This window comes from Cricetulus griseus (genome assembly GCF_003668045.3).
Source record: "Cricetulus griseus strain 17A/GY chromosome 1 unlocalized genomic scaffold, alternate assembly CriGri-PICRH-1.0 chr1_0, whole genome shotgun sequence".
In the NCBI taxonomy this organism is placed as follows: domain Eukaryota; kingdom Metazoa; phylum Chordata; class Mammalia; order Rodentia; family Cricetidae; genus Cricetulus; species Cricetulus griseus.
The window spans coordinates 196,832,892-196,852,414 of NW_023276806.1; the positions used below are offsets into that span (position 1 = coordinate 196,832,892).

The 19,523-nt window shown below is 45.7% G+C and overlaps 1 protein-coding gene across 3 annotated transcripts in view; it reads left to right on the plus strand.

Annotated features, from left to right (window-relative positions):
- Tsga13 (testis specific 13) overlaps positions 1–19,523 on the plus strand; it is a 312,864-nt gene that overhangs the window by 179,656 nt on the left and 113,685 nt on the right. Inside the window, exons 13-17 of one of the 3 annotated variants that reach the window (XM_035450677.1) lie at positions 1,090–1,371; positions 1,518–3,338; positions 5,794–6,015; positions 10,043–10,160; positions 18,529–18,665. Coding sequence is in view for 2 of the 3 variants with exons in the window: in XM_035450678.1 (XP_035306569.1) it covers positions 18,649–18,665 (17 nt within the window). In the remaining variant the exon portion in view is untranslated. Of the gene's footprint in view, positions 1–1,089; positions 1,372–1,517; positions 3,339–5,793; positions 6,016–10,042; positions 10,161–11,773; positions 11,947–18,528; positions 18,666–19,523 lie in introns of those variants that run through there. The other 2 variants (XM_035450678.1, XM_035450679.1) reach the window with 2 other exon arrangements.

The window sequence follows — 19,523 nt, forward strand, 5'->3', positions numbered from 1 at the left end:
AAGTGTATAGAAAAGCTTCACAGCCGTGTTACCTGGGGACTGTACTTCAGATCTTCTGTATCCAGCCAGAGACAGAGAAATACAGGGTGGAGTTAAATGCAAAAGAAAATAAAAGAAACACAGGTAGTTACATGTGAGTAGTTACTTGGCTTCAGTGTACCATTAGCTTAGCAAAATTTGAGTCTGTCCATCCCAAGTGCTGATAAGGCTGTGGGCAACTGCATTCTCAACTCTGGTGAGTGGGTAACCTGGGGGAGCCACTTTGGGAAAGTGTGAAGATGCAGTAAGCAAAGAAATGTGTACTGCAGGAATGCTTGCACACTTGTGCCCGAGTTGGAGAGGGTGTCATTCACTGGGACATTGTTCTCTAACATTGAAGACCCTGAGGCAGCCCAAGTGTAAGGGTAGTGAGTGGATAAAAGCAGCCAGGTGCAGTAAAAGGACGAAGATAAAAAGCAAAAGCAAAACCCAGATCTTCATGGGTGCAAAGGGACTCTGTGGCAGCTCTGGAGAGCTAAGTGTTACAATTAGAGGGCTGCCACAAGCTTGTAGACAGGCCACCTCTTGCCAGAGATAGTCATGTCCAAAGGAGTTACAATGTAGATATTGGAGAAAGCTACAGGTCACCGCACACACCACTGGAAGCTGGTGTGCAGACTTTAGTGGCTGGGTTTACTTTAAAAGGCAAGCGTGGGGGGAGAGGAGGCTGGGGAGTTACTCCATTGCTGTCAAGTTTCAGTTGTGCAGGATGAGTATGTTCTAGAGAGCGCCCCCCAGCACAGGGCCAGAAGTACAGTATACTCACTTAAAACTGTGGAAAAGACTAGGTCTCCAGGACCATGTTCCTACCCACACATGAGAGGGTGAGGCTGGGGTACACAGGCAAGCACTTGAAGGAGATGGTCTCTTTTATTTGGATTGTGGTACTGTTTTAGGCACTTGTCCAGATTTCTCAGATTGTATGCGTTGGCTACAATGAGTTTATTGCCTACCAATTATGCCTCAATTTGGCTTTTAGAAAAATAAAACTTGAATTGTATAGCCCAGGCTGACTTTAATCTCTCCGTCCACCTGTCTCTCTGCCTTCAGAGTGCAGGCATGTACCTCTGTGGCTGACAGTGTGGCTGTTTTACAATCAGAGTCGAGGATGACAGTATGAATGGGCCTCATCCAATCAGGTGAAGGCCCCTAGGAAGAAAGATCAGGCCCCATCAAAGAAAGACTCCTGCTGCCAGCCACCTCCAGATACAAGACCACAACCCTAACTCTTGCCAAGCCTGGCAGCCAGCTACAGCTTACCACCCCACCCCATGGTCACACGGCAACCTCAGTGATGAGCGTGTTCTCCCTCTCACCTCTCCACATACACAGGTATGTCTGCGTGCATGTTTTATACATGAACTGTGTGTAAGCATATGAAAAAAAAAAAACTGTTAGTGCTTTGTCGACAAAACACTGACATTCATGTCCCCTGGGCTTTTGTGTAAAATGTTTATCTTCTTTATTTTTATGTGTAGCTGTTTTGCCTACATATAGTCTCTGTACCACGTGTCACCAGTGCTTTTGGAGGCCAGAAGAGGACATCAGATCTCCTGGAACTGGAGTTAGGAGCCTCCTTGTGGGTGCTGGGAATTGACTCCAGGCCCGTGCAAGAGTGGACAGTACTCTTACCTACTGCGCCACTTCAGCCCCATGTCTTCAGCTCTGAGTCTGCAGATGGAAGAGCTTGGTCGCTTACCTACACCCAAGCAAACTAATGCTGCAGGGTGCAGTTCTTTGCTTTTAATGATGGCGTGGGGTTTTGCGTGAAGAAAGCTCAGATGAGTAGTGCAGGGAAGCATGGAGGGTGCTCACTCGCCCGGAAGCCCTGCTGTTGACACCCACAGTGTTCGGAGAGCCAGTGAATTCCAAGGGAACGAACAATCCCGGCTCCCATCCTGCTCCTGCCTCTCCACCCTGCCTCATCTTGTTCTGCTCTGTGCGTTTGCTACTTCGTTTCTTTTCAGAGGCAGGTTTTCTTTCTGCCCTGGTTAAGTTCACAAAAGGCCTCTCAGCCAGAGAGCGGTGAGCTACAGGCCTGGGGCTTTGTCCAGGGGAGAAAGGAACAAAACGGTAGTAGCCCTGAGGGTGGGGCAGGAGAGGCACCCTGGGGGGCGGGGGTATGTGCATCTCTTTCACCTCAGCCGGGACACACTTGAATGCATTTGTGAGACTTGCCCTTGAACACTGCCCTCTTGAGACTGCTGTTCTTGTCACCTGGCTTTAAATGTCACTGCTGAAAAGAGTTTCCCTGACACCCCTGAATGTTTCTAAACTTGAAGTTTCCAGTGAAGATGGAAGACTGTGGAGATAAACAAGAAGCACCTGTCCCAGATGCCAGTCAAATGGGTTTGTTTTGTTTTGTTCTCAGCACTGGGAATCGAACCCAGGGCCCCATACATGCTAGGCAAGCATTCTACCATTGAGCTACCTCTCCAGTCCTCTTTCCCCCTTATTTTGAGAGAGAATTTCACTGAATTCCCTGGGTCAGCATTGAACTCACTTTGTAGTTCAGCTAAAGACTTGAACTTGTGATTCTCCTGCCTCAGACTCCTGAGTAACTGGAGTTACAAGTCTGCACCACCATCTTGAAAAACACTAACAAAGCAGACACCAAAACTGGAAAGCCTTGTTCCGCATAGCGCAGGTTGCAGCAGTACAGGGAAGAGTTCAGTTGCGCTGGGCATTGTGGTTGCCTTAGCCATAGGTGCCACTGAGCCCTGTAAATGCTGCTAGTGCCACTGAGCAAGTCACCTTTTCAGCAGATGACAGTCTACATTTTATTTCATTGAAAACTGAGACAGCTATTGCTGTTTACGTATGAAATGCTACCCGGAGGCGCATGTGTTTAATGCTTGCTCCACAGCCATCAGTCTCTTTTGTGATGTTCTGGAAACCTGACGGGGTGGAGCCCTGTGGGGGAAGTATGTCACTTGGGGACACGTCACTGCTTCCTGGCCACCCTGAAGTACACAGCCTTTGCCAACATGTTCCCACTACTGTGAAACCATGAGCCAAAATGACTTTCCTGCCTTAATGTTGTTGATGGCAGGCATTTTATCTCAATGACAGGAACACAGCTTCCTGTGACTAATGGCTTCCATATTGGACAGCACAGCCATGGGGGCTTCCCTAACTCCCTCAGGGCCGTGTCTGCCAGCATAGCTTGAGAAGGAACACTCGTAACAGGTCAACTCCTGATTCCCTGGCCACTGTGTGTCCATATCTGAAGCACTGTCATAGCTGTAGGGAACCTCGAAGTCGTCAAGACACACCAAGACCAAGTTCTCAGCACAAAGGTGATTTATTGCCCCAGAGGGACAGAAGGCAGGGAATAAGAGACAAAGGCAGAGATAGAGGATGGGGGAGAAGGGGAAGGGAGCAAGGGAAAGAGTACAGGGGTATTTGTCTGGGGCGGGGGAGGGGGACCGCCTCTAGATAGAGAGGAGACTGTAGCAAGCTTTCCTTTGGGCCACCATCCAGCTCCCAAATCATGACACAGAAACTTATTATATGCTATAAATGCTCAGCCTTATCTTAGGCTTGTCCCACTAGCTCTTATAATAAATTAACCTGTTTCTCTTCATCTACATTTTAGAGCTTTTTTTTTTTTCTTTCCTTCTGTAGGCTCTGCTCCCTGCTGCTTCCTCCGGCTGCCTGACCCCTGACGCCTCTCTCCCTGTCTCATTCTTTTCTCATTCTCTGGGACCTACAGTCCTCCTCCTATATTCTCTCTGCCCTCCAGCCCCGCCTCTTCCTGTACTGCCTAGCCGTTGGTCATTCAGCTTTTTATTAGACCAATCATGTGCCTTAGACAGGCAAGGTACAACAACACATCTTTACATAATTAAACGAATGCAGCATAAACAAATGTAACACACATTTACACAGTTAAAATAATATTCCTCAACAGATGCTTGGCACATAGGAAAATGGCCATTTATAAAGGCATAAGGAGAAACCCATGTTAGGATAAGGTATTTAATATTAACTGGGCGTGTTAATTAGGTGAGCCAAAGAGGCTTTTGATTGCTGGACTTCAATACTTGATAACTGAACCTTGATAGTCAGCCTCAGGAGGAGGAAGCTGCCAAATAAAGGAATAGACCTTAGGGGCTAGCTTCAAGAATATCATCTTAACATTTTTAGTAGGGCAGTGGGAATTGGGGAGAAGGTCAAGGCCTGCCAGAGCCACCTGGGCTAGGGTCCCTTCAGTGGTAGTCTGTTTTGTATCTCTTTGGAGAGGTTTTTTGTTTGGGTTTTTGTTTTCTTTTGTCGTTTGTTGGGTTTTTTGTTTGTCTTTGCAGAGTTTTGCTGTGCAGCTTCACCTGTCCTGAAACACAGGCCGACTTAGTTCGCATTAGTTCTGCCTCCCGTGAGCTACAGTCACAGGCACGTGCCACCCGTCCCACCCTGTCGTTGTTGGGAGAGTTGGGGGACGTGCTAATTATTTTTGCCAATTTAACACAAACTAGGATCACCCTCTTGAGCAGCTGCCTCCACAGATCAGCCTGTGGGAATGCCTGCGTGCATCTTCTTGAATATTGATTGATGAGAGAGAGCTTGGCCCACTGTAGGTGCTGCCCCACTGAGCAGGTGGCCCTGGGCTGTGGAAGAAAGCAAGCTGTGCAAGCCAGTGAACCGTGTTCCTCCATGGTCTCCGCTTCAGTTGCTACTTCCAGGTTCCTGCCTTGACCTCCCTCTCTCTCTCTCTCTCTCTCTCTCTCTCTCTCTCTCTCTCTCTCTGATTTTCAAGACAGGATTTCTCTGTGTAACAGTCTGTTGTTATTTTGTAAAAGTTTAATAATTAGAAAAGAACCGAGAGATGGAACACGAACTAGAGAGTACATTAACCATAGTTTATTAAAGGTGGGGGAGGGGGGTAGAGAGAAGATCGGAAAGGAAGAGAGGAGAGTAAGAGGAGTAAAAGAGAGAGGATAAGAGAATGTGAGTGGGCGGGGTCTGTCTTCTTCTTCTTCTTCTTCTTCTTCTTCTTCTTCTTCTTCTTCTTCTTCTTCTTTCTTAGACAGGGTTTCTCTGTGGCTTTGGAGGCTGTCCTGGAACTCCTCTGTAGACCAGGCTGGTCTCGAACTCACAGAGATCCATCTGCCTCTGCCTTCTGAGTGCTGGGATCACAGGCATGTGCCACCACCTCCAGGCACCTTGGCTTCTCTTGTTGACAAACTGTAGCCTGTAAATCAAATAAATCATTTCCTCCCTCAAGTAGCTTTTGGTCACTGTTTTATCATAGCAACAGAGACCAAACAAGGACAGGGGGCCATATGGAGTTTGGTCTGGTCAACTGAGAGTTTGGGTACCCTTTGCAGACACACTTTCATCAGGGTCAGCTAAATGTGTTCCCAGAAACTTGTGTCCACTGGCTACTTAAGATTCCAGCAACAATGAGAAATTCCCACTCAGCATCATTTCTAAGGTGGGACTTGTTTTTTAAAAAGATTTATTTATTTTTGTATACAGTGTGTTTGTCTGCATGTGTCCCTGTTGGGTCCCAGCCCCCACGGGGTCTCTGTGAGTTGCTTGTCAGCCAATAACCACAGGTACATCCTGTCTTCTAGTCCTGGCTTACAGCCCTGGCCTTGCCCCACTACACCTGGGAAAACACCAGCTCTTCTTCCACGAGCTCTTGCACCTGGGGTTTTTCTACTGTGCTGTAAGTGTATTTAAGGCTGCTCTCTCTCTCTCTCTCTCTCTCTCTCTCTCTCTCTCTCTCTCTCTCTCTCTGGATGAATAAAGATGGAAAGACACACACAGCCCAAGTGGCTGGACTTCTCTGTGTTTACCTAAGTCTCCAGGATTTCACCCCAAGTTTGTACGACACATGTTCCTGCACACCAGAAGAGGGCACCAGATCTCATTACAGATGGTCGTGAGTCAACATGGGGTTGCTGGGAATTGAACTCAGGACCTCTGGAAGAGCAGCCAGTGCTCTAACCTCTGAGCCATCTCTCCAACACGGTAAGATGGGACTTTTAAAATGTGTTTATCTCAATTTTGGAAGATTCAGGAGAAAGTCCCTGCAGTTTTGAGGGAGTGTTAAAAGCCCTCTGCTCCACCTAATGAGCTAGTTAATGAAGAGTCCTTCGTGCCACTGACTGAATTAGCCATCGTCCTAGTGGAAGCAGGAAAAGGTACCATTTGTCATGCTGACCTTGGGATAATTTTTATTCAAGTGATAAGCAATATCTGGACTTAGCGTATGGAAATGTCGCATATTGGAAAGGAGGGCAGATGATTGGGCCAGAAATAATTTGGTGTTTGGTTCCCAGGAGGCATACGTGTGTTCAGCACTGTTTCTATCTGCCTAGAGAAATGGGCTTTTCGAGCTGGTCTTCAGCTCAGAGCCTCCGGGGCAAGGACTCTACTCCCCACCACTCCATATGGAGACTACTGCAAAAAATGCCTTTCCAGGTTTTCTTGGAGGGAAAAAGATAAGACACATAGTAAAACATTTTTAACAACCATAAACCCCTTCAGTATAAATTATAACAAGTTATATATTTGATTTCCCCTTTGGGGGACATATTAGACTCAAATATAAAAGTTACTATATTCAAGCGTAATGTGGACTGGTTTAGTCGGAAGGTCGGGGCTCACAAAACAATCTCATGCTAAGAGAAGTGCTGTTTGGTTCTGTGATCCCGCTTGTAGGAGAACTGCTACAGACTGTGAGGGAAGTGACCAGTTTTTAAATAATGACTGTGACTTGAGTCATTTCTGAGGAACAAGTAAACAAATTCCTTCGGTTTGACTCTGGATTCCGTTACTCAAACCCATCTGCTGTGCCCGTGAGGAGGCTCTGTCACACATTGCTTAGGAGCCGGCCACTCTGAGTCAGGCTGAGTAATTGTACTTAATGAGTTTGGTCTCCATCTCATTTGGTTTTTGCTCTGCCCTCTAGTTCTACCCTGATTTTTCTTCCTCCCTCACAGCCACTTAGGCACATTAGTAGCCGTCTTAATCTGAAAAGGTCAAAAGGAAATTATGGAGGAAACCCACCGAGAATAGAGTATCACAAAATTTATTGTCTAAATGCAGACGTGTTAGAGAATAAGAGGATTGTTTTAGTAATCATGCCAGGGCAGCAAGTGTAAACTTCCCACTGTAACTAAAGGTCAGCCTCATTAGCTATGAATGCAAACCAAGATGAGACCATCACGACCCACCAGACTGGCAAAAGTTAAAGTGTAAATTACCAAGTGTCAGTAAAGGTGCTGAGCACATGGAAGACTATGCTTCTGGGCATACATTGAGCTGTCACTGTTGATGGCCCTGGGGTTATAGCTCACTGTGGCTAACCTATAACCACTCTGAAATGGCTTCACAATAGCAGCTAGAGATCAACGTATTCGTGTCCTGTAATTCAGTGGCTTCCTTCCCTCAAGACAGGCATTTATATTCACAGAGACACTGTTTATAGGAACCCAAAGTATCCAGGCATTAGCATGGATACATTTAAATGATAGCCTCTATCTCTAGTCTGCATAAAGCATAAGCATTTCATTTATTACTGAACAAAACCAATTTTGGACTCATGAAAACACACCGGTTTTTCATGAGTCCAAAATGGCTGGAACTAAGCAAGAGAGCATGGATAGGTGGACTAAACATAAAAGGTCGCATGCTGGGAAGACGGCTCTGTGGATAAATGCTTGCTGAACAAACAGGAGGACCTGAGTGTGAATTCCCAGCACCCATGTAAAAAGCTGGCTATGGCGATGAACATATGCAACTCTAGTGCGGAGGGGACAGAGACAGGCAGAGCCCCGGAGCTTGGTGGTCCCTAGGTTGGGTTCACTGTGGTTGGAGAAGATGAATGGGCTTTGACCTTCTGCACACACCTGAGATAAGGAAATAGTAAAAGTATTTATATTGGTCAGATTTCCATTACTATAATAAACATTTGGATAATCCGCTTAGAGGCGTGTATTGATATAGTTGAACTGTATTTGGACTGCCAGCCTGCAAATAATGACACAGAGACTTATTAGTTATGAAAGCTTAGCCTTCAGCTCAGGCTTGTCCCATTAGCTCTTATAACTTAACCTACTTTTATTAATCTACATTCTGCCATGTGGCTTTTTTTCCCAGATATTTTTATTTGAATTAGGAACAGGATTGTTTTACATGACAATCCCAGTTCCCTTTTCCCTCCCATCCTCCCCTACAATCCCCCCTAACTAAAACCTTACCTATCACATATTCTTTCTGCTCCCCCTGGATGGTGAGGCCTTCCATAGGGTGCCATCAGAGTCTATCATATCCTTTGGGATAGGGCCTATGTCCACCCCCGTGTGTCTTGGCTCAGGGAGTATCCCTGTATGTGGATTGGGCTCCTGAAGTTCACACCAATGCTATGGATAAGTACTGAACTACTACAGGAGGTCCTGTAGATTTCCAAAGTTTTCTCACTGAAACCCAAATTCCTGGGGTCTGGATCAGTCCCATGTTGGTATCCCAGTTATCAGTCTGGGGAGCAAGAGTTCTCCGATGTTCAGGTCAGCTGTTTCTATGGGTTTCACCAGCCTGGTCTGGACCCCTTTGCTCTTCACTCGTCCTTCTCTGCATCTGGATTCCAGTTCAGTTCAGTGATTAGTTGTGGGTGTCTGCTTCTAATTCCACCAGCTGCTGGATGAGGGCTATCAGGTGGCATATAAGTCAGTCATCAATCTCACTATCAGGGGAGGGCATTTAAGGTGGCCTCTCCTCCGTTGCTTAGATTGTTAGCTGGTGTCATCTTTGTAGATCTCCAGACATTTCCCTAGTGACTGATTTCTCTTAAATCTAAAATGTTTCCCTCTATTATGGTATCTCCATTCTTGTTATCTTCTATTCTTCACCTGACTCAACCTTTCTACTCCCTCATGACCTCTGCATACTTCCTCTTCTTCCCTTCTGATTCTCTTAGCTCCCTCTCCCCTCTTCCCGTGCTCCCAATTTGCTCAGGAGATCTTGACCCTTTCCCCTTCTTCAGGGGACCATGTATGTCTCTCTTAGGGTCCTCCTTGTTTACTAGCTTCTCTGGCAGTATGGATTGTAGGCTGGTAATCCTTTACTCAATGTCTAAAATCCACATATGAGTGAGCATCTCACTAGATGCCAAAAAAGCCTTTGGCTGCCATGTGGCTTTTTAAAACCTGTTCTTCATTCTGTGTGTCCCGTTTGTTCCACGCTTTGCCATTGCCCCTGCCTCTTTTCTTCCCAGAGTTGTTCTCTCTTCCCAGAAGTCCCTCCTAGACTCTCCAGCCTAGCTATTGGCCATTCAGCTCTTTATTAAACCAATCAGAAGGCGCCTTAGGCAGAGACACATCTCTACAGTGTACACAATATTACAAAACATATTGGGGCACAGTTTGGGAGGTGCTGGGCTATGACTGCTTAGCTCCATTGCTTTGAGGCCTGTGGCAAATCACTATGGGACCATGTGGCTATAGGGGATCAAAATTACCTTAAACCTAGGAAGCAAAAAAGATGGATAGGATCAAGGTACCACAATCCCCTTCAGGGGCGTGCCCTTCTCATGATTTAACCCTGCCTCTTACCAGTAGCACCACACTGAGGCCAAGCCTGTACCACAATGGCCTTCACTAAGCACTTGAGATCCAACCTAGAGTTAGAGCAGTGGAAATGGGGAACATAGTAGGTAAGGAGAGACCTCTGAGGTCTCCAAAGAATTTTAAGGTTTGGCAGTGAGTGATGGGTACACAGATTTGTCCTCTATCGCTCAGACTAGAAAAACATTGTGCAAACAATAGTATGAGGACTGTGGTGGCCAGAAGAGTCACTTGCCTCACAACACCTGCTGGATTGGCCTTTCTGGCTCCCTGTGGTCAAGTGAGACCACAAACTGGAATTGTGACTCAGGAACATCAACAATGTGTGTCATTTCTAGGTCAAATGGTAGTTGCTATTCTATGGCCTTCAGAGCTGCCTCTAAGTCCAGCAGGACAGCAGTCCTCATTCCAAAAAGTATTTGTTCCTTCAGCCTAGAGAGAGGGTGAGGACACTGTGGATCGGGGACATCCAGCAGTCTGCAGTGTGTAGAAACCAGCAAGATGGAAACCTTTCCTGTTATAAGCCACTATGTGAAGACAGCATAGGAGGTGAGTTCTTGCCTCAGTACCATTTCACAGGAGACCTGCTCTGTGAGGAAGACAACACTGTGGAACGCGTGGAAGAAGAGCGTGTCTGAGTGTGGAAACTTCCAAGTACAAAGACCCTGTCGTGAAACCAAAGGACAGAAATTAGACCAGCGCAGACTGTAGGAGGGACAGTAAGCGCTGCGAGCAGAGGGGAAGGCGGAGGTCTGAGTGCACTGAGACTGGTCAGACACTCGGAGCCTTCTCCTAGGCGGCCACCAGTGGCTTCAAGCAGGGGGATGACAGCATGCTGACTCCATCTGAAAGGGCTCATTCACCTCACTGTGTGGAGAGTTATGGAGGGCAAGCAGGAAACCACAGAGCCCATTTACAAAGCCGAGTCAGTGAGAGACTATGGTCAGGGGCTTTGATGCTGCAACCCCAAAGAGAGGGGGGATTTTTGTTTTGTTTTTTGAGTCTGAGTGCTGGAGTACAGGCATCCGCCACTGTACTGGGCCAGCAGTAGGATCTCAGGGGATATGTTTTGTACCAGATGGAACTTGCAAAAAAGATGGAAAACACAGACATGGAAGAGCTGGCACAGTGGGAAAAGGCACTGCTAGCCATACTAGCCTGATAGCTTGCCTAAAATGTCAATGCGCTGGCCTGAATCTGTTATCCCAGCACTCCTACTTCAAGATGGGAGATGGAGACAGGAGAGCTTGCCTAGAGCTTCATGGACCAGCTGTAGTGCAAAGAACATCAGAAACAAGGGAGACCCTGCTTCAGCAAGATGGAAAAGGAGAACCAATTCCAACCACACTCACACACACACACACACACACACACACACACACACACACACACTCACTCACACACTCACACACACACACACACTCACACACACACACACTCACACAGACACACACTCACACACTCACTCTCACACACACACACACACACTCACACACTCACTCTCACACACACACACACACAGACACTCACACACAGACACACACACACTCACTCACACACACTCACTCACACACACTCACTCACACACACAGACACACACACACTCACACACACTCACACACACACTCATACACACACACTCATACACACACACTCACACACACACTCACTCACACATTCACACACAGACACACTCACACACAGACACACACACAGACACACACAGAGACACACACACACTCACACACACACTCACACACACACTCACACACACACTCACACACACACACACTCACATACTCACTCACACACACACACTCACACACACACTCACACACACACTCACACACTCACACACAACACACTCACACACACACTCACACACACTCACACTCACACACTCACACTCACACACACTCTCACACACTCACACTCATACACACTCACACACACACACACTCACACACACACTCACACACACACTCACACACTCACACACACACTCTCACACACTCACACTCACACACACTCACACACACACTCACACACACACACACTCACACACAGACACACACACACTCACACACACGCTCTCACACACTCACACTCACACACACACTCACACACACACACTCACACACACAGACTCACACACAGACTCACACACAGACTCACACAGACACACACACACACTCACACACACACACACACACACACACACTCACACACTGTGGCACACGTGTGCCCACACTCACATATCAGTTAATTGATTTAAAAATGAATATGAAAAGCAGATATCAAAAGAAAAGGTCACAGATGCATCTGAGGCTCCCGGGTGAGTGTCTACATTACTGATGGGGTCCTGTGCCAAAAAGAGGAAAATGAGAAATGGAGCTGAAGAGAGAGAATGAGGTTTGGCTTTGGTTATCCATTAGACACCCACACATATGCCTCTAAACAGACCCCTGGAGATGAATTTATTTGCAAGTTACTAGCATGTAAGTGATATTTAAGTCAAGGGACTAGATTCCATCATCTAAAGAGAATATAAATAGTAAAAGGATAAAAAGATTTGAGAAAAAGGCAGGCAAGCATATGGCCAGTGAAGTCACAAGCAAGTGTGTCTTGAATGCTTTCGAGAGGTGAGACACAGGGAAGGAATGGTGTCTGACACATGGCGAAAGGGGAAGCTTTGACTTGAGAAGACTCAATCACATTCTGGAAGGAAAAGCCAGGCGAGCGGGACTGAGGAGAGATGGGAGGAAACAGAGGAAGAGCACAAAGGGAACCCTCATGACCACTTTCACTCCCATGGTACCCATGATAGGATGGAGAAAACACTGAAAGGGGAGACTGAGTTTCCTTTAGGATTAGAAATTCTAGAGGGGTACGCTAGTGGAGACCCAGCTGTGAGGGAGAAAGTTGACCTGCGAATGAGGAGGTTTCTTTGCAGACGACAGATGAATGGGCCCAAGCCGAAGATGAGACATCCTACAGTCAAATGTGCTACACACAAGTAGACAGATTGTTGCTAGAAGTACTACCAGGGCTTTCTCCCTGAGTGTGACAGTGATCCTGACTTATGAGTAAAAAAAAAAGGAATGGTGTTTGATGGGACAGAAACCATATGTGGCAGAGTTCCCATGAAGCAAGTTATCGGGAAATAGTGAGTCTTTATTAATTTTAAGTATAAAGAAAATGAATCCCCTGAGCATGCAAGTGAAAAATAAGGTTTACAAGCTGGGTGTTGGTGGCACACAACTTTAGTCCCAGCACTCAGGAGGCAGAGGCAGGCGGATCTCTGTGAGTTCGAGACCAGCCTGGTCTACAGAGTGAGTTCCAGGACAGCCAAGGCTACACAGAGAAACCCTGTCTCAAAAAACAAAAACAAACAAAAATAAGTCTCATTGGGAATGTAGCTTAGTGGTGAGCACTTACCTGGATGTTCAAGGTTTAATCTCCAGCTCTGCAGAAAAAAAATATAAAAATAATTTTTTAAATGTTCTATCGTGGGCCTGGTGAGATGGTTCATCAGTTAAGAGTGCTCATTGTTCTGGCAGAGGACCAGAGTTCAAATCCCAGCACCCACAACATCAGGCGCTCACAACCACCATAACTCCAACTCCAGGGGCTCCAACGCCACCTTGTGGCCTCTACTTCCTGCATACAAACACATAAAAAAATTTCTTTTTGAAATGCTTCCATGATAAGATTGGTTTTTCTTCTTTTTTTTTTTTTCCTAAATTTCATTTTCTATTGTTTTGAGGAGGAGGTTGCAGGGGTGGATACGGAGGGAGGGAAATGGACAGGGTGCAGTGCCTCCTGTGAAAGCCACAGGATAAATGACAAGAGAGCTTATTTAAAGCTGTATGTCGGGGCTGCAGAGATGGCTCAGTGGACAGGAGCACTGGCTGCTCTTCCGGAGGAAGAGTTTGATTCCAGCACCCACGTCAAGCCACAACTGTCTGTAACTCCAGTTCCAGGGGATAGGACAGCTCTGACCTCTGTGGGCATCTGCACTCATGCACACATCCCCGCCTGCAGACACAGGAGCCTAAAAATGAGCTCCAATACTGAAAATACATCTTTAAATATATAAAAAATTAACTTTATGTACACAACAAAAATTAGACGACGAACTATTAAAAGAAGCGGTATGGCTTTTTTCATTTAATTCATGAGTCATTGTCCTCTCCTCCTCGTCCTCCTTCCTTCCTCCCCCTCTTTCTTTTATTTTCTAAGGATGGATGCAGTAGTATTTTCCATCCTTCATCTTCTTAATTAATATTTCTAGCTACAATAGTAATGGGTTTGTTTTAAGGCATTCTCAAAGAACACACCACTGTACTTTGTTCTTACCTCCTACTCCCAACCTCTCCCATCCCTGGCTTCATATTCTATGAGCAGATAATGTAAATATGAGAAGCATGAAGGAAATGTCTGTGATCAGACATATGTATAAATTACAACCTTTAGAGTAACAAATGGATGAAAATGAGTAGATTAAGCTAGGTATGGTGACCAATACCTTTAATGCTGGCACCAAGCAGAGGCAGGCAGATTTGTGTAAATTTGAGGCCAGCCTGGTTTACAGAGTGAGTTCCAGGCCAGCGGGGGTCACACAGTGAAACCCTATCTTTAAAGGGGGAGGGTTGGCCAAAAAGATGGATATAGAAGATAACTTTCCTCAATATTATAATGTTTCATCCATTAGCCATTGGAGGATTATGGACTTGTGCATTTTTAGCCTTTTACTAAAGCATAGCATTCATATGTAAATAAATTTACACATAGTTAAGTGTGCAGCTCATTGAATCTCCACAAAATGATCACACCCTTGCAGTTACCACACAGATCAAGAAATAAAACATTAGCAGCCAATGAAGGTTCTTTTAAAAATTAAAAGCAATTGCTAGTAGAGTAAAATCAAAAGATAGATACTACCCCCCCCCAAAAAATGTATCAAAGATGCCAGTATTCTTTCAAGTCAACAGAAGGTGGTGCTCTTGAGCCAGCAATGGGGCAAACCACTTAACCTTTCCCGGCCAGTGAGCCTGGAAAAGGAGAGAGCATTTTCAAATGAATGGGAAACTGCAAACACCTAAAATTGCAAACATACATACATACATACATACATACATACATACATACATACATACATACATACACACACACACATACACATAAAATAAAAATTCCCTTCCACAAAATGAAGCAGGAAGAAGCTAACACACATTAACAGCCTGAATCCTTCACAGGCATGAAAAGAAAGCACGTAGAATTACACATTCAAATGCTCAGGACAAAGCTAGACAGACAACTAACCAGGGAAGCCTAAAGCAAGAGTGTGTCGTGGAGGGGGAAGAGCTGGTTTGTGCTAAGCCTTCCTGCAAGTGGCAGCCATGATTCCATACCAAACGCTTTGAAAGGAGAGCAACTACAGTCTAACGTGGGATAGAGTTGGCACGGAGAATACCACTGTGTGAGTTTCCCATTTAGGTGGCTGGTAGCCCAAGGGCAAGCAGGGCAAGCCACAATCCATACGTAGAATTGACTAAATCTTGGGTAAAACCATAGCCTCGCCAGCCTGCAGAATGAAGAGGTGTATTCTGAGGCAAGCACCACAGATAAAGGTAGTTTGTTAGAGGCTGTGCCACGTGCTGACGTAAGTTCCTAGTGTCTCCCAGTGTGACCCGACTTTGGGCATAAGTCATGTAGATTTACTAGTTCAGATGAAGCCTTGCTGGATTAGGCGGCCCCTTTTCCAAAGTGACCGTGTCCTGAGGGGAAATGTGGGTATATGCGCACACGAGGGCAATAAAGAATACATTTTCAAAATTTTATAAATACCAAAAGACAATTTTAAAGAGCCAGGAAAACAGACTCCATATTAAAGCAAAGTGCATGGGAAACAGAACAATAAAATATTTACTAAGCAAGTGTCAGCCATTTCTGCATATGTAAGGAAACACTCACCTCTCAAAGAAAAACACAGCTTCACCACAGAGAGGACATCAGCTGGAGGTGGATTCAGGAGACACCGGAAGATATTCCCAACAGCTAAAACAGAGAATATGTGACAATATAACAGGCCGCAAAGCCATGCCAAACAAGATGGGGAGAATGAGATCAGAAAATACTGAATTTGGAAAAAAATTGTTTCAAATGAGAAACTCATCTGTATGTTTTTCAAGACAGGGTTTCTCTGTGTAGCCCTAGCTGTCCTAGAACTCCCTCTGTAGACCAGGCTGGCCTCACACTCGGATCGGCCTGCCTCTGCCTCCCAAGTGCTGGGATTAAAGAGACACCAAAGGATTAGTTGTTTCCTTCCTGCCTCACCGTGTTCCTCTTCCTCCCTCCAATGTGGAAGATCTCAGCAGGCCAAGACTCAAGACCCAATGGTAGAGCTTGTGTCTCACATGCTCAAGACCCCAGGTTCAGTTCCCAGCACTGAACAGGAAAATGTCAGCAACTGATAGATTTTTAGAGGTGTATCTGAAGAACAGGGAAGAAAACTGTGGGAAGAGTCTCAGAGGAGCACAGGTCCTTCGCTCACACCTATCCCCTGACGGGAATGAGGGGAGAGGAGAGGAGGCTTGACGAGAACGCTTTTGAGTTTTGTGCAAAGCATTGATCTGTGCCCTGGTGAGCTCCACGAGTCCAAGCAAGGTGATACCAAGTGCTGGGGGCTAGGGTGTCAATAGCAAGGTAACAGAAGAGGGGTCTCCCAGCATCTGTCCTCTTGAAGAGTCACCTCTTGGAATAACTACTCAGAATACCTTCACACGCTTTAAGAAAGCCTGTTGAAAGAAGGGGGGCTGCGGGGAGCACAGATACAAGAAAGGGAGCTTTTGTAGGGAGGACAGATTGGCGGCTTCCCTCACCCATGCCACCCCTCCCCTCAGTGTGAGAGAGGAAGAGACAAATGAACACCCAGATGCGCTGTGAACAAGGCCCAACCAGGAACGCTGGTGGGAGAAACAAAGCCAGAAAAACTTAACTAGCAAAGAGAAGAAGAACATTTAAATGCAATTGAAAATCAGACAGGAAACATTAAAATAAAGTTATGAAGTTTAAAATTGAAGACAGCATTAGTGAGTGCCTATGATCCAGCAATGCCACCCTTGGTTACACACTCAGGGAAACAAACTCAGTATGCCAGAGAGATGCTAGCACTCCCATGCTCACATAGCTCCCCTAAACACAGTCCAATGCAGATTCAGCCCGTGTCCATAGTGGCTGAGTGAAAATGAGGTATACAATGACTGTTATTCAGCCAAAAGAGAAAGGGAGCCTCGTGCCATTGTCACTAGGTTTACCCGGAGGACATTATGCTAAGAGAAGTAATCTAGACACAGAGGTCTAAACATTGCATGTGCTCATATATACAGAATCTGTGTGTGATGAACTCACAGAAGCAGAGATCAGGGTGACGGCTGCAGATTGTGGGGACATGGGACGCTGTTGGTCAAAGGATATGAAGACAGTTCTGGAGACCCAGTGAACAGCATGACTATTGTAGTGAATAATACCCCACTGTACATCAGAAATTTGCTGAGAGTGGATCTTAAGCCCCCCCCCCACACACACACAGAGACCTTTAGTATATGAGATAATGGACATGCTGACTAACTTGCTGGTCATGCTGTTGGCCACCACAGAATTAGATTAGAAACCAGTGGTGAGGTAAGTGGAAACCTCCACACATTAGAAAAGTGTCAAGTATTAACTTTTAGAGAAGTGAAGTGAAGATGTAATATCAGAGTAACTCTGTATTGGTGCAATTTTACAGCTCTAATACTATTCCAAAATTTAAAAATTAAGCCATGGAAGACGGACTACAAATTGGGTAAAAAGATATGATTGATAATAGGAAGATAGGTAGATCCACAGATGGATGGATATGGACTAATTAAAGAATTACATCCAGAATTTAATTTACAGAATTCATGCAACATTAGTAAGAGATAATCCGAATTAAAATGTGTAAATTATTTGAGAAAACACTTCATAAAAGAGGGATAATCGTTAAATTCGTAGGAAGGCACTCAGCACCATTATTATTCAGGGAAATGTAATCTGGCATCACACAGAGGCCACCACTCACACCTATTAGGATGCGGTAAGTAGATAAAATAGCCAGGCCCCTCATTAACCACTGATCAGAAGTTAAAACAGTGCAGCTGCTTTGGAAAACGTTTCAATAGTTTTTATGAAGCTAATTACCTACCAGAGGATGTAGCAATTCTGCAGCACGTCCCCAAGAGAAATGAAAATCCATCTTCCCAAAATGACTTGGGCACAAATATTTATAGCTTACTTATCCATAATAGACAAAGCCTAAAAAAAATCACGCAAATGTTTATCGGGCAGATAGGGAAATAGCAATATGGTACTCACTATGTCTCCAATGGCACAGACAAATCTCTAAAAGACTTATTAGTCAGTTACCTAGAAAAGGGGAGAGGTGATGCATGCATACAGCCAGATGAGACAGATAATAGGTAGCAGATGGAAGATAGATGAGAGATAGATAGATGAAAATAGCTGAGGTGGATAAAGATATAAAGGGAAAGTCTGAGACAGAATTTATTGGGGGAATTGGCTGACATGATTATGGCGACTGAGAAGTCCTGCCATCTGATGTCCACAAGATGGGGTCCTGGGAAAGCTTCTGGCTCTAATTTAATCTGATTCTAAAGGCTTGGAAATCTGGGTGGGGGTGGGTAGAGTCGGTGTTATAAGCCTGAAGATGGCAGACCCAAGGACAGGAAGCAGTGGCTGTCCTAGCTCAGGAAAAGAGGCACCCTTCTCTGCATTGTTGTCCTCTCCAGCCTCACGCAGGGATGATGTCCGCCTACCACAGTGAGGACAGATTTTGACTCAGTCTACCAGTTTAAACACTAATCCCTTGCAGAAACATCCTCATGGGCCCAGAGATCATGTTTACTAGCAACCTGGTCTGGGAAATGCCTGCCACATGTAAGATAGTGAAGAACTCGGACACAAAGGGCGGTCACGCTGTTGAGGCTCTCATATGAACTTCACAGACAGGTAAGCTAAGCTCTGGTGATGAAAACCAGAATAACTTCTGCCGGGGGTGGGGAAGAATTTGCTAGAAAGTAGCAGGAAGAAATTTTGGGAGATGACGAAAATGTTTTCTTTGTTGATTTAAGAGCTCCTCCATAGGTTTACACATTTGTCAAAGGTTGTCGATATGTATACATGTCTGTATATTTCTCTGCATAAGCCATACCTCATTAAAATTGAATTTTAGGGCAGAGCAGAAGGCCCTGTGTGTGAAAAGGACTTGGTGCACAAGTATGAGAGCCTGAGCTTGGACTCCCAGAGCCCATGAGAGGCTGGAGCAGCAGCATATCTAACCGGTGTGCCTCCTTTAAGATAGCAAATGGGGACAGGGTCCCAGGATGCTCCAGCTAGCTGGCTATGAACAAGGACTGTATCTCAGACAAGGTGGGGATTGTCCTCTGTCCTCTACATGCTCACTGTGACACACACATCCTCTACACACACACACACACACACACACACACACTCATGACCCCTATACACACACACCCTACACACACATTACACACACATATGCCCCCTACACTCATACCCCCAACACACACACACCCTACATACACACATGCCCCCTACACACACACTCACACACACACACCCTACACACACATGTGCCCCCTAAACACATACACATGCCCCTATACACACCTCCTACACACAGGCACACACTTCACATGTCCCTTGTACATATGCCCCCTACACACACACACACATAGCCTACACACACACACACACACACACACACACACACACACACACACACATGTGCATGCCTCCTACACACATGTGCTCCCTACACACATATTTTGAAAAACCTGCATTTTA